The 19343-nt window shown below is 30.0% G+C and overlaps 3 protein-coding genes across 6 annotated transcripts; 1 reads left to right on the top strand and 2 right to left on the bottom strand.

Annotated features, from left to right (window-relative positions):
- Positions 1 to 800: 800 nt before the first annotated feature.
- LOC107638724 (nuclear transcription factor Y subunit B-3) lies at positions 801 to 1712 on the bottom strand. The gene has a single exon (XM_016342088.3). It carries the CDS (start codon positions 1476 to 1478, stop codon positions 939 to 941), a length of 540 nt encoding a protein of 179 aa, XP_016197574.2. The 5' UTR covers positions 1479 to 1712; the 3' UTR covers positions 801 to 938.
- A 7146-nt stretch (positions 1713 to 8858) lies between these two features.
- Positions 8859 to 11388, bottom strand: MTACP3 (mitochondrial acyl carrier protein 3). Of its 2 annotated transcripts, XM_016342087.3 has the most exons (4): positions 11140 to 11263; positions 10134 to 10232; positions 9533 to 9738; positions 8859 to 9380 (listed from the first exon to the last, which is right to left on the bottom strand). In XM_016342087.3, exons 3-4 carry the CDS (start codon positions 9725 to 9727, stop codon positions 9186 to 9188), a joined length of 390 nt encoding a protein of 129 aa, XP_016197573.1. In that variant the 5' UTR covers positions 9728 to 9738; positions 10134 to 10232; positions 11140 to 11263; the 3' UTR covers positions 8859 to 9185. The 2 variants fall into 2 exon arrangements, with proteins under 2 accessions (XP_016197573.1, XP_016197572.1); XM_016342086.3 differs by lacking the exon at positions 10134 to 10232 and having other exon boundaries at positions 11140 to 11388.
- Positions 11389 to 14098: 2710 nt separating this feature from the next.
- Positions 14099 to 17474, top strand: LOC107638721 (SNF1-related protein kinase regulatory subunit beta-2). Of its 3 annotated transcripts, none has more exons than XM_016342083.3 (4): positions 14099 to 14530; positions 15467 to 15645; positions 15730 to 15892; positions 16995 to 17474. In XM_016342083.3, the coding sequence occupies exons 1-4, from the start codon at positions 14342 to 14344 to the stop codon at positions 17319 to 17321; spliced, it is 858 nt and encodes a 285-aa protein (XP_016197569.1). In that variant the 5' UTR covers positions 14099 to 14341; the 3' UTR covers positions 17322 to 17474. The 3 variants fall into 3 exon arrangements, with proteins under 3 accessions (XP_016197569.1, XP_016197570.1, XP_020976297.1); XM_016342084.3 differs by lacking the exon at positions 14099 to 14530 and adding an exon at positions 14750 to 14899; XM_021120638.2 differs by lacking the exon at positions 14099 to 14530 and adding an exon at positions 14927 to 15341.
- The last annotated feature ends 1869 nt before the right edge of the window (positions 17475 to 19343 follow it).

Genomic DNA, 19343 nt, shown 5'->3' with positions numbered 1-19343 from the left:
AAATCTAACTTATATATTTACAATGTGTATATTATATTATGTTTGGAATATTTTTTTTTATTCGCCTTTAAACAGTTGGGGAACAAATAAAGAAGTTAGCGAGTTTCAAAGTGTAACCACACCGTCATTTTATAATTAAGAATTGAAAAAATTAATTGTGAACCACCAATAATACAGAGTCAATCACGTCATAAGAAAAAACAAAAGATCAGTCCTCTCACCTTATTACTTTAATTTCGTGAAATGAATAATATATCCTCAGTAGAATAATGTCATTAAAAAGCAAATACAAAAATAATTATCTGTGTTCAAGTAAAATTATAATTACACATACATCACCATTCCAAATGTGTTCAAGTAAAATTACAAGCAAGCAGCAAATCGGTGTGCATTCTAAAATCAAACACAATATATGAGCATCATTCAAAGTACTAAAGCTTTTGTGTATAGTTTTCAAAACAGAAATACAAAGAAAATAGAAAATATAATTTGTCTTCATATGGTTTGTTTTATAATTTTTTTTAAGCGACATGAAAAGATAATAAATAAAAATTATTAAATAATTAATTATTTAATTAAATTATTATCTAATAATTATTTATTATTATTTTCACACGTAAATAACTTCGTACCAATAGCCAATGAGTTATAGCTCAAATGGCATAATCTCCCCATACTCAATTAAGAGGTTGCGGATTTGAGTCTCCTATCTTTAGTAAAAAAAAAATAAAAAAAAAAACTTCGTACCAATAGTTACTGTTTTGTTTTTTTTGAAAAATTTTAATTTTATATAAAATTAATAATTAAAAACCGTTAAATAATAATTTATTCAAACTTATCAAATTATTTAACAGATTCTTAACTATAACCTCGTATAAAGTTAAACGCACTTGAGTTTTCATGTTTTTTGCGAGAGAATCCAAACGCAATGAATAAAGCTACCTAGTGATCCTTCGAGAAGATGCTGATCCAGTGCCTCCACCAGATCCAAACATGTGTCCATGAGACTGATGCTGATGCTGATGCCCCATCATCATCATGATATGTGATGGCACCATCCCGCCACCACCACCAGCACCACCGTCGTTGCTCTGATCAGCACCAGCATGCTGCCTAGTCCCTCCAATCAAAGCAGTCCTCTCACCCTCCATCTCCCTATACTTGTGTAGATACACCTTAAGAGGCTCCACGTACTCCTCAAATCCAAGGGTAGTCATGGCCCACAGCAGATCGTCGCCGTTGATGGTCTTGCGTTTCTCCTTCTGGCACTTATCGGAGGCTTCACCCGTTATGAAGCTTATGAACTCCGACACACACTCCTGCACCGTCTCCTTAGCCTCTTTCGAGATCTTCGCGTTCGCCGGCAGCGCCTTCTTCATGATCCTGCTCACGTTCGCTATCGGCAGGAACCTGTCCTGCTCCCTGAACTCGCTAGTGTTCCCTCCTTGTCCTCCTGACTCGTTGTCCGATTCAGCCATTGAAGCCCACAAAAAGCATCTATATATTAGGGGGAAATTTTAAATTAGGGTTCATGCTGTAGAATTATGTGTGGAAATATGTATATATAAGTAAGAAGTGAGATTAAATATTAGGCTTTTAAAATGGATAAAGGAAGGAAGGATGGTGAAAAAAATTGGCGGGTTGGACTTAAGAGTTCACAGGTGAGTAGGTATGTAAATTGGTGGAGACTTACGTGCAATTTCACGTGAAGTTGATATCTGAAAGTCTTAGAAAAAATTTAGTCAAATTAGTTAAATCATCTAATAACTCTCAAGTATCATCTAAATTTTTATCTAATATCTCTCAAGTATCAACTTCAAATGAAGTCGACTTTACCTGAGTTTTCACAATGTAAATTAGATCATACTCTATAAATTAATATATGTTACAATTGTTATATTAATTCCTTTGTTGGTAAACATAATGATTTAAGTTTTAATAAATATTTAAATTTATGTTCAAGAAATTTCGGATCCAACACTTTACGTTCTAACAATTTTTAAATATATTTATTGGATAAATTAATTTATGGCAAATTTAATTATAAGATAATTAAGTTAAAAAATTATTTATTTGTCTAAAATTAATTATCGATAATTTTTAGAAAATAAAAATGTCATGTCTAAAATTTTTTAAAAGTTAATTTTAATACATACTATTTAAGATTTAGTTTTATGTAATATTAATAGTAAAAGCATATTGAAAAAAAAACACACATTTAAAAAAAAAAAAGAAAAAAATTCTATGAATAGCTCTGGTTCTTCATTTGAAATAATTAAGATTTAACATTTTAAGGTTGTTTGGGGATTCATAATTAATTATATTACAGCCTGTTCTTAAGAGCAACGTGGATTGTACCATGATTAAAGGTTTTTGAGATATGTAATAAGAAATTGGCATGTGTCCTTTTATGCTTAGTGTTTGATTAATAAGGTTAAAATTAAAAAGATCATTGTGCCATGGCCCGGCTGGTTGATAGGTTAACAAAGTTTGATTAGTTATTTTTATGCAAACTTTGATGTTGTTCCTCTGATGTCTTCTTTTTTTTTTTTTTTTTTACCAAATATAGACTTAAACTAGCAACCTCTTAATTGAGTATGAAAAAATTATGCCATTTGAATTATTACTCATTGACATTCCTCTGATGTCTTGCTTTCTCTGTGTTTTGATACTCACACAAAAATTAAACATTAATAAAAAGGATCAAAATAATCAAATAAAAATATATCAATAAATATATATATATTTAATTAATATCCTATCGTTACACACTTATTAAAAAAAAAGTAAAAACATTGTGTTTAATTTCATTGCCTTTCCACGTATTGAAAATGAACCTTGGTTTTTGAATAATAATAATAATAATAATAATAATAATAATAATAATAATAATAATAATAATAATAATAAGAGAACAAAAGAAAATATTGGATTTAAAATCATTAGGGGTGGTAAAACGGATCGAATCTGTCAGGCCAATCCGCCGAACCGTTAAAAAGGCGAGTCAAACTAGATTTTGGAATCCGCCAAACTCACACCGCCAATTTTGCGAGTTTTGGCGGACGGGGAGGGCCGGCCCGCGCGGGCCACGGATTTTTATTTTTTATTTTTTTATTAAATAAAAGAGTGACTACTACTACAAAATTAATAATTATATAATTTTTAAACACTTTTTTATTTTTTATTTTTATTCTTCTTTTAGTTATTAACTTTATTTATTTTATTTTACAATTTCGTATATATACTTAAATTATGTGACTTATTTTTTAAAGTAAAGATGATTCTATTGATTAAATATTATTTTGAACAATTTTATTAAAGTTAAAAGTTAAAAAAATATAATAAAAAAATTATATTATATTTTGACTATTTTTTTATTTGTATTTAATTTTTAATTATTATTTTTTGATTAATTTTAATAAATTTTATTAAAAAAAAAGAATCAAGGGACTAACCCGCCAGCCCGCCAATCCGCCATAAAACGAACAAACTAGCAATTTTTTTTGTACACTGGAGACCCTAAGACTAGGAACAAAACAAAAAATAAAACAGATTAACGGAAAAAAGAAACCCCACTTCTATCAGCAAATAAAATTAAAGTGGTCACTGTTTTGATTTAAGAGTGAATTTGTAATGCCATCAGCTAATTGATTAGCCTCTCTATATATGTATCGTATGTGCATTTATCATTTTCTACTAAAAAATTTTCTAATTGATGAGACGTACTAATCTGTCCTGTTTATAGTACGAACCTAAGTGAAGTGAAACGGAACGGAACGGAACGAGACTATCCGCTTTGTCACTCTTAGAAATAATAAGCCTTGTGGAGTTGTGTTCGTCTTTGTTATTTGTAATGTTACTTATATATTACATATAACATTAGTAATAATAAAATAATGTATAGTGAATAAGAGAAGAATTTAAAAAGTGCAATAAAAGAAGTAGAAAAGAGAGACATATGTTGATGAGTGTGGTAGAGTATATGATTATGAAAACTCAACTTCCTTCTGTAAAACTCTTGCAATCTCAAGTAATTATGGCAAGTACTATTATTAGTTTGACCAATCATGAGTACAAGTTATCATGACTTGTTCATAAGTTGTTAACCCTTATGTTTTATTTTCAGCTACTTCCTATTTTATAATCTTACAATTTCAATATTGAAAAAGTTTTTCTCTAGTTACATATGTCAATTTATATTTTAAAAATATTCTAAATAGTTTTTGTATAATTTTTTTATTTATTGATATCCTTAATCTTCTTTTATTCATTTGCTATTTATTGAAATTCTTAAAAATAAAATAAATATTTAAATTAATCTTTAGAAAATGGTAAATTAAACATTTTGATTTCTAACGATTTTTATGTAGAATTTTTTGAGAATCGTTTTTATTTGACAAATTAGTGCTTCTATCATTTTTAATCAAAATTTTCATATGTGTATTGGATAATAAATAAATTATTAATAAATTTTATTATAAGATAATAAGATTTTTAAAATATTATTATAAAATAAATTACTCTCTTTTAAAACAATGACAAAATCATTTTTTTGAATTTTTAGAGAATAAAAATTTTAAAAAATCAAAATATTTTATTTAAAATTTTTTAAGAATTAATTTAAGATATTATTGTTAAAACCATTATAATGGTGGAAAAATTATATAAAAATGTATTTGAAAAATGAGTAAAGTGCCAATTAGGTTTCTAAAGATTTTGACTTTGAACTAATTAATTTTTAAAAAAGGTATCAATTTGGTCCTCGAGGTTAGCAAATGGTAGATACATGATGTCTTTCTATCAATTTAATTAACTAAAATTTAACGATGATATTTATATGTCTTGTTAATTACTTTCATGTGTCTATCTATGAAAAATAAGCATATAGATTATAACTTTTGGAACGAAATTTAACTTGTTTTAATAGCATTTATGATAAATAGAGGGGAGTGGATCCTCTCCAATGAAAAAAAAAACTAGATGCTGTCCAGGTGTTTAATCTAACCATTTATTGCTTTTTCTCTCCTATTTAATTTTGGTCCCACTTAAAAAATTAAAGGTGAAAGATCGCACTTTATTCTCTCAAGTGTTTTTTCACTGTAGTGGATCCATTTCCTAAATAGAGAGTAATTGATAAATGGCATATAAAAACTTAAAAGATAATAAATATTTCACTGTCCAAAAGTACATCGTTTTCATGCTCATGTAACAGTAACAAGATATGCACTATTGTAAAATATATGGACAATTCTATTTTGTTTCACACTATTCATTGACAGAAGGATATACATGTCTACGATTTGCTATTTTGGAAGACCTAATTAGTACTTTTTTTATCTTTCAGAACTAATTAATCCATGTTCAACATCTTTAAGGATTTAATTGTCACTTTATTCTAAAAATCATTAAAAAAGTTTATATTAATAAAAGATATTATTCGTACACTAAAAATAATCACTAAAATTAAGCATCAATATATTTATGTATAAATACATATATGGTTTAGTTTATTTTTGAGTAAAATACTGTTTTGTTCTCTAACTTACGAGGTGAATTCTATTTTGGTTTCTAACATTTTAATCGTCTTATTTTTATCCTAAAACGTTTAAAATGACATCAATATTATTTCACCATCAAATCTCTCACTAACAAGTAACTGAATTGATGTACTGTTAATAATATTTTTGTTAAAGTTACTTTGGATCAACTCTCTTTTCCTAGCTTTACCTCAATAAGTTTAAATCTCATTCTTTTATTCTCTTCTTTCTTTTTTTTTTACACTATTAATTCTCTAAAAAAGATTAGAAAAGAAAGAACGAAAAAAAAAAAAAATTGTTGAAATGATAAATATAGAAATAGAAATTGAACAAATATAATTTTAACAAAAATATTATTAATAATACATTAATTTTTTTAAGTGTTAATGATAAATTTGACGGTAGAATAATATTAATGTTATTTTAAATATTTTAGGATAAAATTATCACAATTAAAATATTAAAAATTAAAATAAAATTTATCTAAAATATTTAGAATCAAAATAATATTTTATTTTTTATTTTTAATATGTATTTATATTTTAATAGTTTTATTTTAGTATAGATATAGTCTAATCGTATATTAATTGGGGGCTAATGAAGTTTGTATGAGCGCAAGCGAACAGGGAAGAAGCTAAAGGGTCGTCAGCGTTACGAATTAGCGATAGATGAGAGGCATATGATGGCGAATGTGGGTCCCTCTCATTGATTACCGTGGATGCTTCGTCACTCAAATCCAACGGGCACTGTTCACTTGATTGCCACTAATTTTGATGGTCCTGATGTCAATACTTGATTCCCAGAACCACCTTATATTCCACAAATACCATTCCACCTGTCCCTATAATCATCTCAACGTGATAGTTTGGACCCCACTATTTTTTTTTTTTTCTTTTAAGGTCACCGTTGAATTGTTGATCTAAACCCCTTTCACTACTAATTACTAATTACTACTCCTACTCGATTAGACCTCTTGATTAATTATAAAGTGTGATTTCCGTGTAATTTTATTGGCCACTATATCCTTTGTAAAGTAATATATCATTTATTCTTTGTGATGTGTCACTTTTTAATCAGTTATTAGATTAACTATAATTAAATTATTTTATAATTAAATTAATTTTTAAAATAGATAATTATGCAAATTTTTAAAGTATTAAAAATTAAAATATGACTTTTTTTTTTCAAATCATTTTTAGAAGATGTTTTCTAATCTTCTGTAATGGCTTTTGGCCTTTAGCTCTTCCCCATTCTTTCATTCTCGTCGCGCCTCCCAAGTAGCACTGCCTTGTTGATTGTAATCAAATTATAAGTCAACTGAATAACTAACAAAAACTGATAGGGAGTTTCAAGAACGCAGAGAAGAGAGAAAACCAACCTGTCCAAGCACAGCAAAACAGACTCTGGCCAGGGATGACAACAATGACAGACGAAAGACGCATCGGAACAAGGAGACGCGACAACACAGAGCAGGGGAGTCACAGATGCGACGGCGCAGTGTTGGAGACGCATCAGAGCTGGCGAGACGAATCAAAGGAGCAGATCGTTACTTCTGGACTCTGAAATTCGGGAGAGACTGACCGATGAGGAAGAGTTGCTGAGTGACATTGAGAGAAAACGAGGAAGAAGAATTTATGATTAGAACCACCGTTAACGTGATTTAGAAAATAAAAAAAATTAGTTTCTAATCTTTTAATAAATTATACATTTATCCCTTTTAAAAATTTAATTACAATATAATCTAACTATGGTTAAGATAGTAACTCAAATTAAAAGTAAATATCCAATTAAGATGTGATATACATAGAAAATAATTTACATATTATTTTAGAGAGAATTGGATAGAATAATTCACTAATTTTATTTTGATATTTAACTGGATTTAATTAAATCTAATTATGTAAATTAAAATAATTTAGATAATAAGTATAATATTTGATTGATTTTATTTCTATATAATAGTGCAAGATTGAATGTTAACAGAAAATAATTAAATATATATGAATTCTAATTGTTATTGGTTAGTACTTAGTAGTATAGTATTAAGGTTCTCATGTAATTATTTTTATATAAAGTTAATAATTAAAAATTATTAGATGATTTAATAAATTTAATTAAATTATCATCTAACCATTTTTAATTATTAATTTTACATAGAAATAAATTACATATGAGTTTCTACATAGTACTAATTAGTACCTGCTTATGGTGGTTTTTAATGTTGGAAATAAGGCAGGTGTCTCCACTTTCACAACTTATACACCAAAAATTAACCAATAAATTATTTACTTATATAAAAAATTATTAAAATATAAAATATATATTTAAAACCAATTTTTTTTAAGACAATATTTAGATGATGATGATAAAAGAGTCATTTTACTCTAAAATATTGTAATATTGTAATTTTGGACGTTAGTTTCGGTTTTGTGAAAAAAATATAAAAAAATATATTAAAAATAAATTAAATAATATATATATTTATATATAAATATATATTAATTAATTTAATAATTAATTTTTTTAGAATAGACTAGAAATGTAGATGTGTAATTCAACTCGGAAATTGGTAGTATAATTCCTCGTCCCAATTCTTTTTGTTAGAGGTCATCGACAAAGTATAAGTAGTACGTATAAACTATACCTTGAATTATGGTCAAAATAAAATCATAATAGATGGGGTATATCTATTACAAATTTGAAATGAATTATAATGTTAAGACCAACAAAATCAAGTATAGTATAACGGATTGTACTCATATTAAGACATTGATGTCTTTTTTTTTAACTGGGACTAAATAATTAATTTCTTAATTTTAGGGGTTAAAGTGAAGTGTGCATACAATTCTATAAAATCAAGTGAATATTTAGCCGTCACCAAAAAAAAAAAAAAAAAAAAAGTGAATATTTAGCCGTTATTATTATATACTAATAGATTCTTCAAAACACCTCAGCATGCAATTTATATTTTCTTCTGGCTTATTGCCCTGCTTATTTATTTTTAGGTCAGCGGATAATATAGTATCTCTATGCTCTATCCCCAAATAATTATCATTTTGACCTTACCAAATTGATACTTTCAAAATATTTCTGCAGGGGATGGAAGTAGTAGTAATTGTGTTTGTTGCCTATCTGCTTGTTCTGTGTTGACAGTTACCCGGTGTGAATACTGATTCAAAGATAAAGAGAAAAATAATGTCTCTACAGAATCTCAAACAATTCGAACATAATTAACAAGGTTAGTGAATTTTCATAATTAGGTCACTAAGATGAGGCATTGAGTGATGATTCACATCATAAAATGAGAGTAGAATTTGAAAATTTTGTCGAGCTCAATGGCGTCATTTAATCCATTTAGCCATCTCCACCTAGTAGGATAAGGCTTTGTGGTTGTTGCTCAAATTAAACCTTGAATAGTTGATCATATAGAAAACAAAGAATGATCATACAAGTGTTCAATATTAGCTAAGATCAATTATTTGGTATTCTTCAAACCAATTAAGGCATTCCCATATGAAGCACACTATTAAGTAAACTAACATCAAGTAATATATGCTACTAAGCATACTTAACATAGGTTCATATATCACAATCAAGGAAAAAGTAAACTCAGAATGCCACATCCTAGGAGAATAACAGAGTGAAGTTTCAGGGCTTTTCCCCAATCTTCTGGTCAGCTTTAGCCGAGGCTATGTATTTCGCAACATCAGCGCAGCAGGCAAGCTTATCAGCTTTCTCATCCGGGATTTCGACTGAAAACTCTTCTTCAAGAGCCATAATGAGTTCCACGCGGTCCAAGCTGTCCAGGTTTAAGTCCTTTTGAAAATCAGCTGTTTCAGTAACCTACACAATGGACAAGTAGAAAAATGTAGAAGTAACAGTAAGCTCCCCACGATGTTATCCCTCAGCACAAGAAACAATTCAGCAATATCTTGAGGTATTCATATATAAATACAAGATTTTCATATTAATCATTAATTGTTTTTTTCTAATACCTTTGAGGCATTGATTTTATCATAGTTCTTGGCAAGTGCAATTACTCTGTCCAGTATCAAATCAGAGCCCGATCCTGTTGAAGAGCACAAGTATCTGAATTGCATATTGGCACACTCATTCCCAGAAAAGCACCATCTTTCAATTGACCTCCTCAAGTTCACATGACTCAAGATAGATTTCCTTATGCTTTGCATATTCAAGATACCTAACAATGCAAGTATATATAACCTGGTTAGTTTCAAACCATAGAGCAACAATCTAGAGCTCTGAGGTTTCCACTCAATAGGGACCCAGTTTGGCAGACGCAAGCCGAGAAACTGTTTCCAAAATTTGAACCTTTCAAGATAGTAACCTTGCTAGGCTCATCATCAAGTTTGAGCTACTTCAAAAGAGTGCTAATTCTTTTACACAATTAAAATAAAGGCACTTGTCCTGCCCCCTACATAATGCTGACACCCCCTCCCCCCCTTATATTATTGGATGGGGATATGGAACACTAGAATCTGATATAAATTTTGTAGGACCAATACCTGAAAAAGAGTCTTACATGGAGGGGCTAACATTTGAAAAAAAAACTTATAAGATCTTAGGCTCTCTTACCATAATAGCCAGCTTTTGTGGTGATGGTTTTTCCAAGTTCTTTCGGCTCGTTAGAGAATCCAAATCGGATAAATCCTACACTCTGCTCGACTTAGTATACTAGACAGACAGTGCATGAAGAGAAGTGGTTAATTATTTAGTATGGTCCTTCAAAATCAAAACATATGCAGATAAGGTAAAATAAACTTCACAGGATCACTATTTTACAGGCTAGCAAGATATGAAACACCAACACCCACACCCCTTCATTTGTTTTCAAAGATATCACCATTAAGAAACTATGGTAGATTTTGTCTTGTAGCTATTTACACTAAGATATCACTGGTGGTTGGTCATCACATAGTTGACAGTAAGCAGCATGTAATAGTTACATCAACAAGTTTTCCTTTGAGCTTTATTGAAAGAGACACTTGCAATATGATATCATTTGCTCACACATACCACACCCATATTATTACCTGTCCACTTTAATTTCAAAATCAATATCATTCATTGATTTTTCAACGAATTAAACTAATTAAAACGACAATTATTTTAAGACGAAACAACCAACTTTTTTTTTTGCTTTCCATGGTATCTCCCAACTCGAACTAATCCTCGGAGCTCCATTTAAGGAATGGATTGCTACATGCACAAGGCGGGATTCGAACCCCGATAACCACTAGACCAATCCAACTTAGTTAGAGGAAACAACCAACTAAACTAGCAAGAATGACTAATACACTTAGCCTGGTAGTAACAAAAGAAATTGGCCAAACCTAAGAGCTACCGAAAACTCCATCTATGTTACATAGCCGGATCCAAGTCTAGATAAACGAAGAGGATTGTGTTAGGTCGTCGACAGTTAATATAAAAGCTTTGTCGAATCTTCGAGTCTTCACATCTAAGAGCTATTGAAAGTGACAAACAGTAATAATGGCAGGCACCAAATAAAAATATAATATTATTATTAGCACGAGTGCGGTGAAAGCTTGAAATGAGACAGAAGAGAGAAGTGGGCACTCACGAGATTCTCCGCAGGGACTGGGATTTGATCAGATGTATGTATATAGTGACAAAGGTGTTTGATAAAATGTCACAGAGAGAGCTAAATGCTTGATATGATATGATATGCACTTGTTATTTCTCTGCCTCAAATCATTTTAATTTTCATTGTCTCCTGTTCCTCTTATATGCACATATCCTAGCATCTATAGCATAGCATCTAGGTCTTGTTTTCTTAAGGCACCACAATATTTCCAGTGATGCGTTTGAAATGTGAAATGTCATATTTAGGCATGATATATAATACAATACTATATGTTCTAATATTATTTGTTCTATGGTTAGTGCATTGCACAAACTTATTTATTATCAATCTTGTTAGGTATATACAAAAAATTAGTTTTTTTTTTTACTAAAGATAGAAGACTTGAACCAGCAACCTTTTAATTGAGTATGAGAAAATTATGTCATTTGAGTTATAACTCATTGGCTACAAAAAATTAGTTATTACATCAATTATTTGTATAAAATATATATTAAAATATAAAATATACACGTTAAAAATAAGTTAAACAACACGTATATTTATACGCAAATATAAAAGCAAATATAAAAGGAGTTATTTTAAAAATGAATTAAACACCGGGGTTATTATTGATTATTTTTGCCATGGACCGTTTTGGCTAACTAATACCATGTACTAGAGAAAATAAAAAGAGCGAGATCTTTAACACTAGAATGAGAATGTAGTAAAAAATTGATGTTTTTCAAGAGTTAGAATTTAAATTATTTATACACTGCTATAGTTAACTCAAATTTTAAGAAGAAAGACTCTAAAAATAACATAATTAACTCTAATAGTTAAAATTGAATCTTGTAAAATCAAGAAACTTGCATTAATACTGAGATACTACTAGAGCTATATATGCTAATATAAAAAAAATTAATAAGAAGTAGATTATTTAAGAATTGTTTGATATATAATTATTCGTATTTCTTTTATTAATTAAATTTTTTATAATAAGTAATTTTATAATATAGTATCAAAATTTATAAAATATTGATATTATATTATTATAATATCTTATAAATAATACTATATTTTATAATATCTTATATAAATTTTAGGACTTCTTAAAATTCAAAAAGATAAAAAGAAAGTAATGAAAGGCAAATATCAAATATCACTGAAACTCATACTTAGGATACTTAGGAGTGTCCAAGGAAAAGACATGGTATAATACTAGAGTGGTGATTTCTTAATCGTCACATCAAATCAAATGATGAAGTAATTAATTAGTCCTTTGAAACTAACTAACAATTTCTAAAATACAAGAGAATCTCAATCTGTGAGGTCAAATTAGATTAACTAAAAACACTAAAGAAACAAAAGTTTCTTAATTATTTAAACAATCACAAAATAATTGTACCTAACAAGTAACAAACATGTTTAGTAAGCAATGATAAAGTCGTCACAATCAAATGGGAAAATGATGGGAGGGAAGATGGTAACGTACTGCCTCCTCCATTCTTTAATTGGAAGAAGAAACAACAAACAAAAACAGAAACCTGAAAACAAGGCACACCCATAATCACGTAGACACAATGTTCAAAAATTTCAGAATTTTTTTCCTAAATATACTTATGAACATACCAAAATGCCTAAACAATTATTATTATTATTTTACAAACTATAGGGTTTTAGGATTGAGTTAATTAGATGCACTCAATTATGAGTTGTTGTTAATAATCAATAATATGATGATGTAACCAGCATCCCCAACAGAGTCACAAGTCTTCATCCCATTTCACTCACAACCCCATTCTTCTTCCTAACTCATCGGACAAAATTATTATAATCCCACTCACACTCTTTGCTTTTCTTCTCATTCACTTACTCCCTTATTATTATTTTTATTTATTTTCCTTAAATCATACAATCACTAGTTAAAAAGATTAAAAAAAAAAAAACTCTTCTGATCTTTGACTATTTGTTTAAAAAGATAAAAATATCCTTTTACAATTCCAAAATTTTTAATCGATCTTTAACTATTTAAATAACTGATTGAAGTGTTTTTTTTGGATAAAATATATTTTTTGTCCCTAAAATTTGGTAAAAGTTTTAAAAATACTTCTAAATTTTATTTTGTTTCAATTTTGTCCCAAAAGTTTTCGATTTGCATCAACTATATTCTTGACGGCTAAATTTTCAAAAAATTTAAGACCAATCTAACAATAATGCATAAAAATTATGCTTGATTTGTTTGTGTTGAGGGTTGTTCTTATAAAATTATTGTTGAGTTGGTCTTAAATTTTTTAAAAAATTAGTCGTTATGATGCAAATAAAAATTTTTTATGAAAAAGTTGAAACAAAATAAAATTTAAAGATATTTTTAAAAACTTTTATCAAACTTCAGAGACAAAAAGTATAGTTTACTTTTTTTTTTTTTTTTTTTGTTAACTCTAAGTAGCCTCTAATACATGAGGCCATGAGCAGGTCATGATTTAAAGGAGTTGTTAGATAGTTGAAAATTGATTACGGATTTTTAAATTATAAAAAAATAGTGTATTTTAGACAGATAATTAGAGAATAAAAATGATATTTATAAAAAAGAATTACATAAACAAACTTAAAAACATGAATAGGGATAGCTTTATATTTTTATAATTTAATTATTTTTGTGTATGAGTTATAATATAAATTAAAATGGTTATAAGTTATTATTTGTCAATACATAAAATTATTGATATTCTCTTAATATCACCAAAAGATAGATATTCTCTTAATTATTCTTGACTTGGGTAGTCTTATTCAAATACAAAAATTTAAATATTAACAAAATTAAATTTAAGAAATATTTTTAGATGATATTTATAAATTTTAAAAAATCTTTATTAATTGTCTCTAATAAACTATATTTTTTACCATAAAAACTAATGATATAAATTAACTATATAAGTATCAAAATAAAAAGTTGATTGGGTGGTTTACTCAATTGTGGTGAATATATATATTGTTTTTTGGACACATAGAATTGCCCTTTTTATTGTTACTCATTTTCCTTACAATATTTTCTATTTTTTCTTACAGCGTCACCCCATTTTCCTACTCCCAAATGGAAGCATCTTCTGTTTTCTGCTGAATCCTGTGTTTGCTGCTTGTGGGAATCAGCATCACATTTGAATATTTCTCACCAAGTCCCTCTCTCTCTCTCTCTCTCTCAATGGGAAATGTGAATGAGAGAGAAGAGATGAATGGAACTCAAACAGGTGCAGAAGAAGAAGAAGAACAAGAAGGTGCTGAGAGTGTTGTGAGTGATGGAGCTGCCAACCTTCCCTCTTCTGAGTTAATGGGTCACTCCCCACCTGCTAGCCCTAGAGCCACCCATTCTCCATTGATGTTCACTCCTCAAGTGAGTTCTTCAATTTCCCACTCTTTCTTCTTTTTACCATTAATGGCTTTATGGAGTTGAATTTTTTTTTTTTTTTGGAGAGGGGGGGGGGGGTGTTCTATTTTACTGCAGATTGTAAATAATAATAAAAAAGGTTCTTTTTTTTGGGGGTGGTGGTTCTTCTTTTTGTTTGCTCCCTTTTTTGTTGAGTGGAGTATGTCTAAATCAAATAATCAAAAGCAACTATGAGGTCAGATTGCATTTTGGAAGGTGAATGGTGATATCACCCTACAATATAATTTCTTTAAAAGAAAATTTCTGGGGATATTTTTGGGGGCAAAAATTTAACCACCATTGATGCACACTAGGTGTTTGATGCAAAGCCACAAGGTAGATGAGGATGTTTTCAATCAAATTTCTCCAGCTCTTTCTTCTGCTGCTGCTTCTTTTTTTATTCATATGCTACTTTAGAGTTGTATGCTTTGAAGTTGTGGGTTTTGGTAATTGCCTCACTGAATCATAGCTAGTTCACAACATGCTGACCTATGAGTATGACTAAGACTAACGACTTTGGCTTTCATCAATCAGTGTGTATGAGAACGTGGTTTGGTATAGCTGTAATTAATTGTGAAGGAACCAAGTTGCTTGTGGTGTTGGGATTATTGAAAGGAACTATATTCGAATCTTTATAGGTTCTTGTCCATTTCAAACCATATCCTACTAACTCCTTTCTATCTCCGTGTTGATTATGGAAAGTACTGAATGAGACATTTGAGCCTCACCGAAACCTTGTTGTCAATCATATTGGATGTGCTATTTGTTCTCTTTTAGAGTTTGGTTCTGAATTTGTTCTTTTGGTTATATACCTTTGGCTGTGGCCTGTTTTATTCACTGCTTTTGTGGAATCTCTTTTTGTTAGTTGTCACTTGTCAATCACCCCCCTTTTCTTGTGTTTAGGTCCCGGTGGTTCCACTTCAAAGACCTGATGAGATGCAAGTTCCAAGTCCTTCCTGGATGCAAACTACTTCAGGGTATGAAGATGTGGACAGTGAACTTGGTATTCCAACAATGATTACTTGGATTTATGATGGCAAAGAGGTAGCTGTGGAGGGATCATGGGATAATTGGAAAACAAGGTTTGAGAAAATATGGTTTCTTGTTTATTTGTCTTCAAAGGATGCTATTATGTGATTCATATTCTGATATTCCTTGTTCATCAGAATGCCTTTGCAGAGATCGGGGAAGGACTTCACAATTATGAAGGTACTGCCTTCCGGTGTTTATCAATTCAGATTTATTGTGGATGGACAGTGGAGGTATGCACCTGACTTGCCTTGGGCTCAAGATGATGCTGGGATTACTTACAATATTTTAGACTTACAGGTACTATCTCTTTACATATTTTGTATGTGATCCAAATTATGTAATTGTGATTATATGCTTAATAATTGATAGTTGTTTCTTTCAAGTTTAAAAAAGAAAGTGATGATGCTCTGAGTAACTAACGTATACTGGTGATTACTTTATCTCTAGTCCAGTCTTGTTCACTATATGAGCCCTGTATGAGTGAATTTGAGAGTACCTCATATTTTGTTTGTTTTACTTTTTATTTCTTTCTTTAAGGTGAAACACTATTTCGGTCTAATTTACCCCTTGCATGCAATTATCTCCTCTGGATGCCATTTATTTTATTTTTATTCTATTTTTCATTCACTTCTTGCTTTTTGTTTCAATTATGTTTTTGCAAGAACTTTGTTCTGAATGCACATGATAGATAACTCATTTCAGCAATGTCTCTTTCCACTTGAGGGAAAGTACTGGCAAGCAGTGAGACTATAAACTGCTTTCTACTGTTTCTTTTGTATGCTGGTACTGCTTGATGGTGCTTGTTCATGATAATAGATGTGATTCTTTTAACTTGTACTGTTTGTGTGTCTGAGCTTGCATTGAGGGCTGAATGCATTTAGTCCTTTTTATAAACGTCATTGATAGACAACTAGAACTAGATTCATTGGAACAGAAGTCATTACAAATTGAAGTTCTGGTATTTGTAATTTGTAGGCTCAAATGCTATCACGCTGCCTACTGGACTACAGTTTCCCGGGTCTGGCTGTATGGAAATACAATTTTTAAGGGGGAAAAAAGGGTAGAGTAAAAGAAACTTAAATGCTAAAAACTTTATGTTGCTATGGAAGCTGTATTATTTATCCAGGATAAGATATGATATTGCTAGTTATACAATGTGTGGTCCATGTTATTCAATTTTGTCTTGATAGTTTCCGTCATTTTGGGATAATCATTCTTATCGCGTGCGAAATTGATTATTGTGATACCTCATATTCAGAAACTTTTCTCATGGCACCCTACTAAAATTGATTGAGTTGTGATTCTTGTATGACAGAGTAATGTTGGCATTATGTATGTTCTACTGCTAGAAGGGATTGAAATCTAAACCTAGACTAACAATATTATTGATTATATGCAGGATTATGTTCCTGAAGACATTGGAAGCATTTCTGGTTTTGAACCTCCTAAATCACCAGACTCTAGTTATAACAACTTACAACTTACTTCCGAAGATTACGCGAAGGAACCGCCATTGGTTCCTCCATTCTTGCAAATGACACTTCTTAATGTTCCTTCAACAAATATGGAAATCCAACCTCCTATATCAAGACCTCAGCATGTAGTGCTCAATCATCTGTACATGCAGAAAGGAAAGGGCAGCCCTTCAGTAGTTGCGCTTGGTACAACTCATCGGTTTCTCGCCAAATATGTCACTGTAGTGCTGTACAAGTCTTTGCAGAGGTAGACATAAAATGAAAAGCTTTGTGGTGTAGCCTTTTTATGAGTTAATATAGCTTCCTGTAGTACAGTTATAAGGGAGAGAAATTGTGAGCTCCATGAGGATCATTGCATTAAAGTCATGATTATCTTACACATAATGCAATTTCTTGCTGATCAATCATCAGGCAAATTTGTCCCCCCCCCCCCCCCCCCCAATTTTTACCTCTATATATTCTTTATGAATATTGATTGATTTAGCCTCTAAAATAAAAAAGTTAAAAAATAAAAAACAATTTTATGACAAACTGTTTGATCAGTCATTTTGCACTCATAATCACCACACCACTTAGTTTTGTGATATGTAATTTTCTAAGATTTATTGTTTCTCAATTGTTGGGTTCAGATTTCAAGCTTAAGCACATGTCTTTGTAACATATAAGTAGACATGTTCCTGATGCATCCTTGAGAGTTGGTGGTAGAAGGTGGCATATAGTTGGTGGTAATAAGATGTCAATCTGATAAGTAGTTGGATTTTGTGAAATGTTATAGGCTTGATCTATATGTTTGGGAAATTGTTTTAGTGAAAAGTAGAATCACTAAGAAAGAAGAAAATTAATTTAAAAAAATAATTTTCATATTATAGAAAAATATATTTTCTACAACAATTAAAAAATGTTAATAAAGGAGTGACAAGTTTTATTTATATCCTAGAATCTAACTCAAATGATGTTGAATTTTGTGAATGAAAAAAAAAAAAGGAAAAAAACTCTACTAGTCTTCCCCTGCATATTGAAATATTAAGTTCAATTAAGAAAAAAAAGGTGACAATTTATTAACAATGAATCTGTTTCCCCTTCCATTGGAATAGAAGTTATAAAATGAAAAAAACCCCATAAATTTACCCCCTTTAAAAATTCATCATTTATCATAGTGAACATCTCTTACTTTATAATTATAGGTAGGTCAAAACAACCATGATCTATGAATCTCCATAAATTGTTGATAGAAGTGGAGCTGACAGCAAAGCTAATTCAAGCATTCATGTAGTTTCACTTTCAATGCATCAATGCATTGTCATCAAGATTAGTCATTCATTTCATAATGAATTAACTTGAATTGTCCACAATACACAACTTACATTCATAAATGTTTTTTTGCAAAGAAAGGCATAGTTATCTCATATGGTGTCTTATCAACAAATTATCATGCAATGAAATATAAGCTAGTCACTAACCAACTTGGGTTGGTCGAGTGGTCAGCTCACTCGTCCGCTTAAGAAAGTGTTAGGGGTTTGAATCCCACCTTGTGCATGCAGCAACCCATTGGCCAGCGGCAGACCCTTAAATGAAGCTCCGATTCTCAACGGATTAGTCATTGGCTTGTCGGGCTAGGAGATACCATGAGCAACAAAAAAAAAAATTATATAAGCTAGTCACTAGTTTTTTTATTTTTTTTATTTTTTTTCCCTCCAAAATTTTTTACTATCTAGTCAAATCATTTAATAATGATATTCCAAATCCATGGCATCATTAGAAAGTAGAAAAATCTGAAGCACTAGCTAGAAATTTTTGAATGAAGATCTGGAATAAGGGATCTGAAGTAGTGAGTGGCTCTTTAATGATTCAAGTTGGTTAGACACAAAGTACAATGAGATGTACACAAGGCCTAAATTTGCCTTTAGCACTATTCAAGATTCATCTTTTGGTATATGGTACCACTACTCCAATATCTATCTCTCTGTTTATAAACCCTAATAATCAAACCTCCTCCACCCTTTGTTTTCTTCTTCTGTATGTAAGCATGTGTTTGTCCCCACTATATATACCAAGCAACTTTCATTTTCCATTATCAAATATTGTTCCTCAATGCCCTTGTGGTCCAAATTATTGCACATGCCACACCCTTAAACGTGCTCCACTACATTATTAGTCTAAATTTTATTTAGCAAATACAAATAAAAAGAGACACAAAAATGTGTTTAGATTTGAAGACAAGTATAAGACATTATGTTCTATGTTATAAATTTAATATTTTTTTTATATACATT

This window comes from Arachis ipaensis, chromosome B4, assembly GCF_059453495.1.
Source record: "Arachis ipaensis isolate K30076 ecotype BB chromosome B4, ASM5945349v1, whole genome shotgun sequence".
NCBI lineage: Eukaryota > Viridiplantae > Streptophyta > Magnoliopsida > Fabales > Fabaceae > Arachis > Arachis ipaensis.
Note: the sequence above shows the minus strand (reverse complement) of the source record. Positions and strands in the feature narration are given on the sequence as shown.

Bases quoted from the DNA above. Each gene is read 5' to 3' on its own strand.
- LOC107638724 (XM_016342088.3), bottom strand. From the start codon at position 1,478: ATGGCTGAATCGGACAACGAGTCAGGAGGACAAGGAGGGAACACTAGC.
- MTACP3 (XM_016342086.3), bottom strand. From the start codon at position 9,727: ATGCAAAGCATAAGGAAATCTATCTTGAGTCATGTGAACTTGAGGAGG. The intron at 9,381-9,532 runs GTATTAGAAAAA...TCCATTGTGTAG, and splicing joins ATAAAATCAATGCCTCAAAG to GTTACTGAAACAGCTGATTT.
- LOC107638721 (XM_016342083.3), top strand. From the start codon at position 14,342: ATGGGAAATGTGAATGAGAGAGAAGAGATGAATGGAACTCAAACAGGT. The intron at 14,531-15,466 runs GTGAGTTCTTCA...TCTTGTGTTTAG, and splicing joins CATTGATGTTCACTCCTCAA to GTCCCGGTGGTTCCACTTCA. The intron at 15,893-16,994 runs GTACTATCTCTT...GATTATATGCAG, and splicing joins ACAATATTTTAGACTTACAG to GATTATGTTCCTGAAGACAT.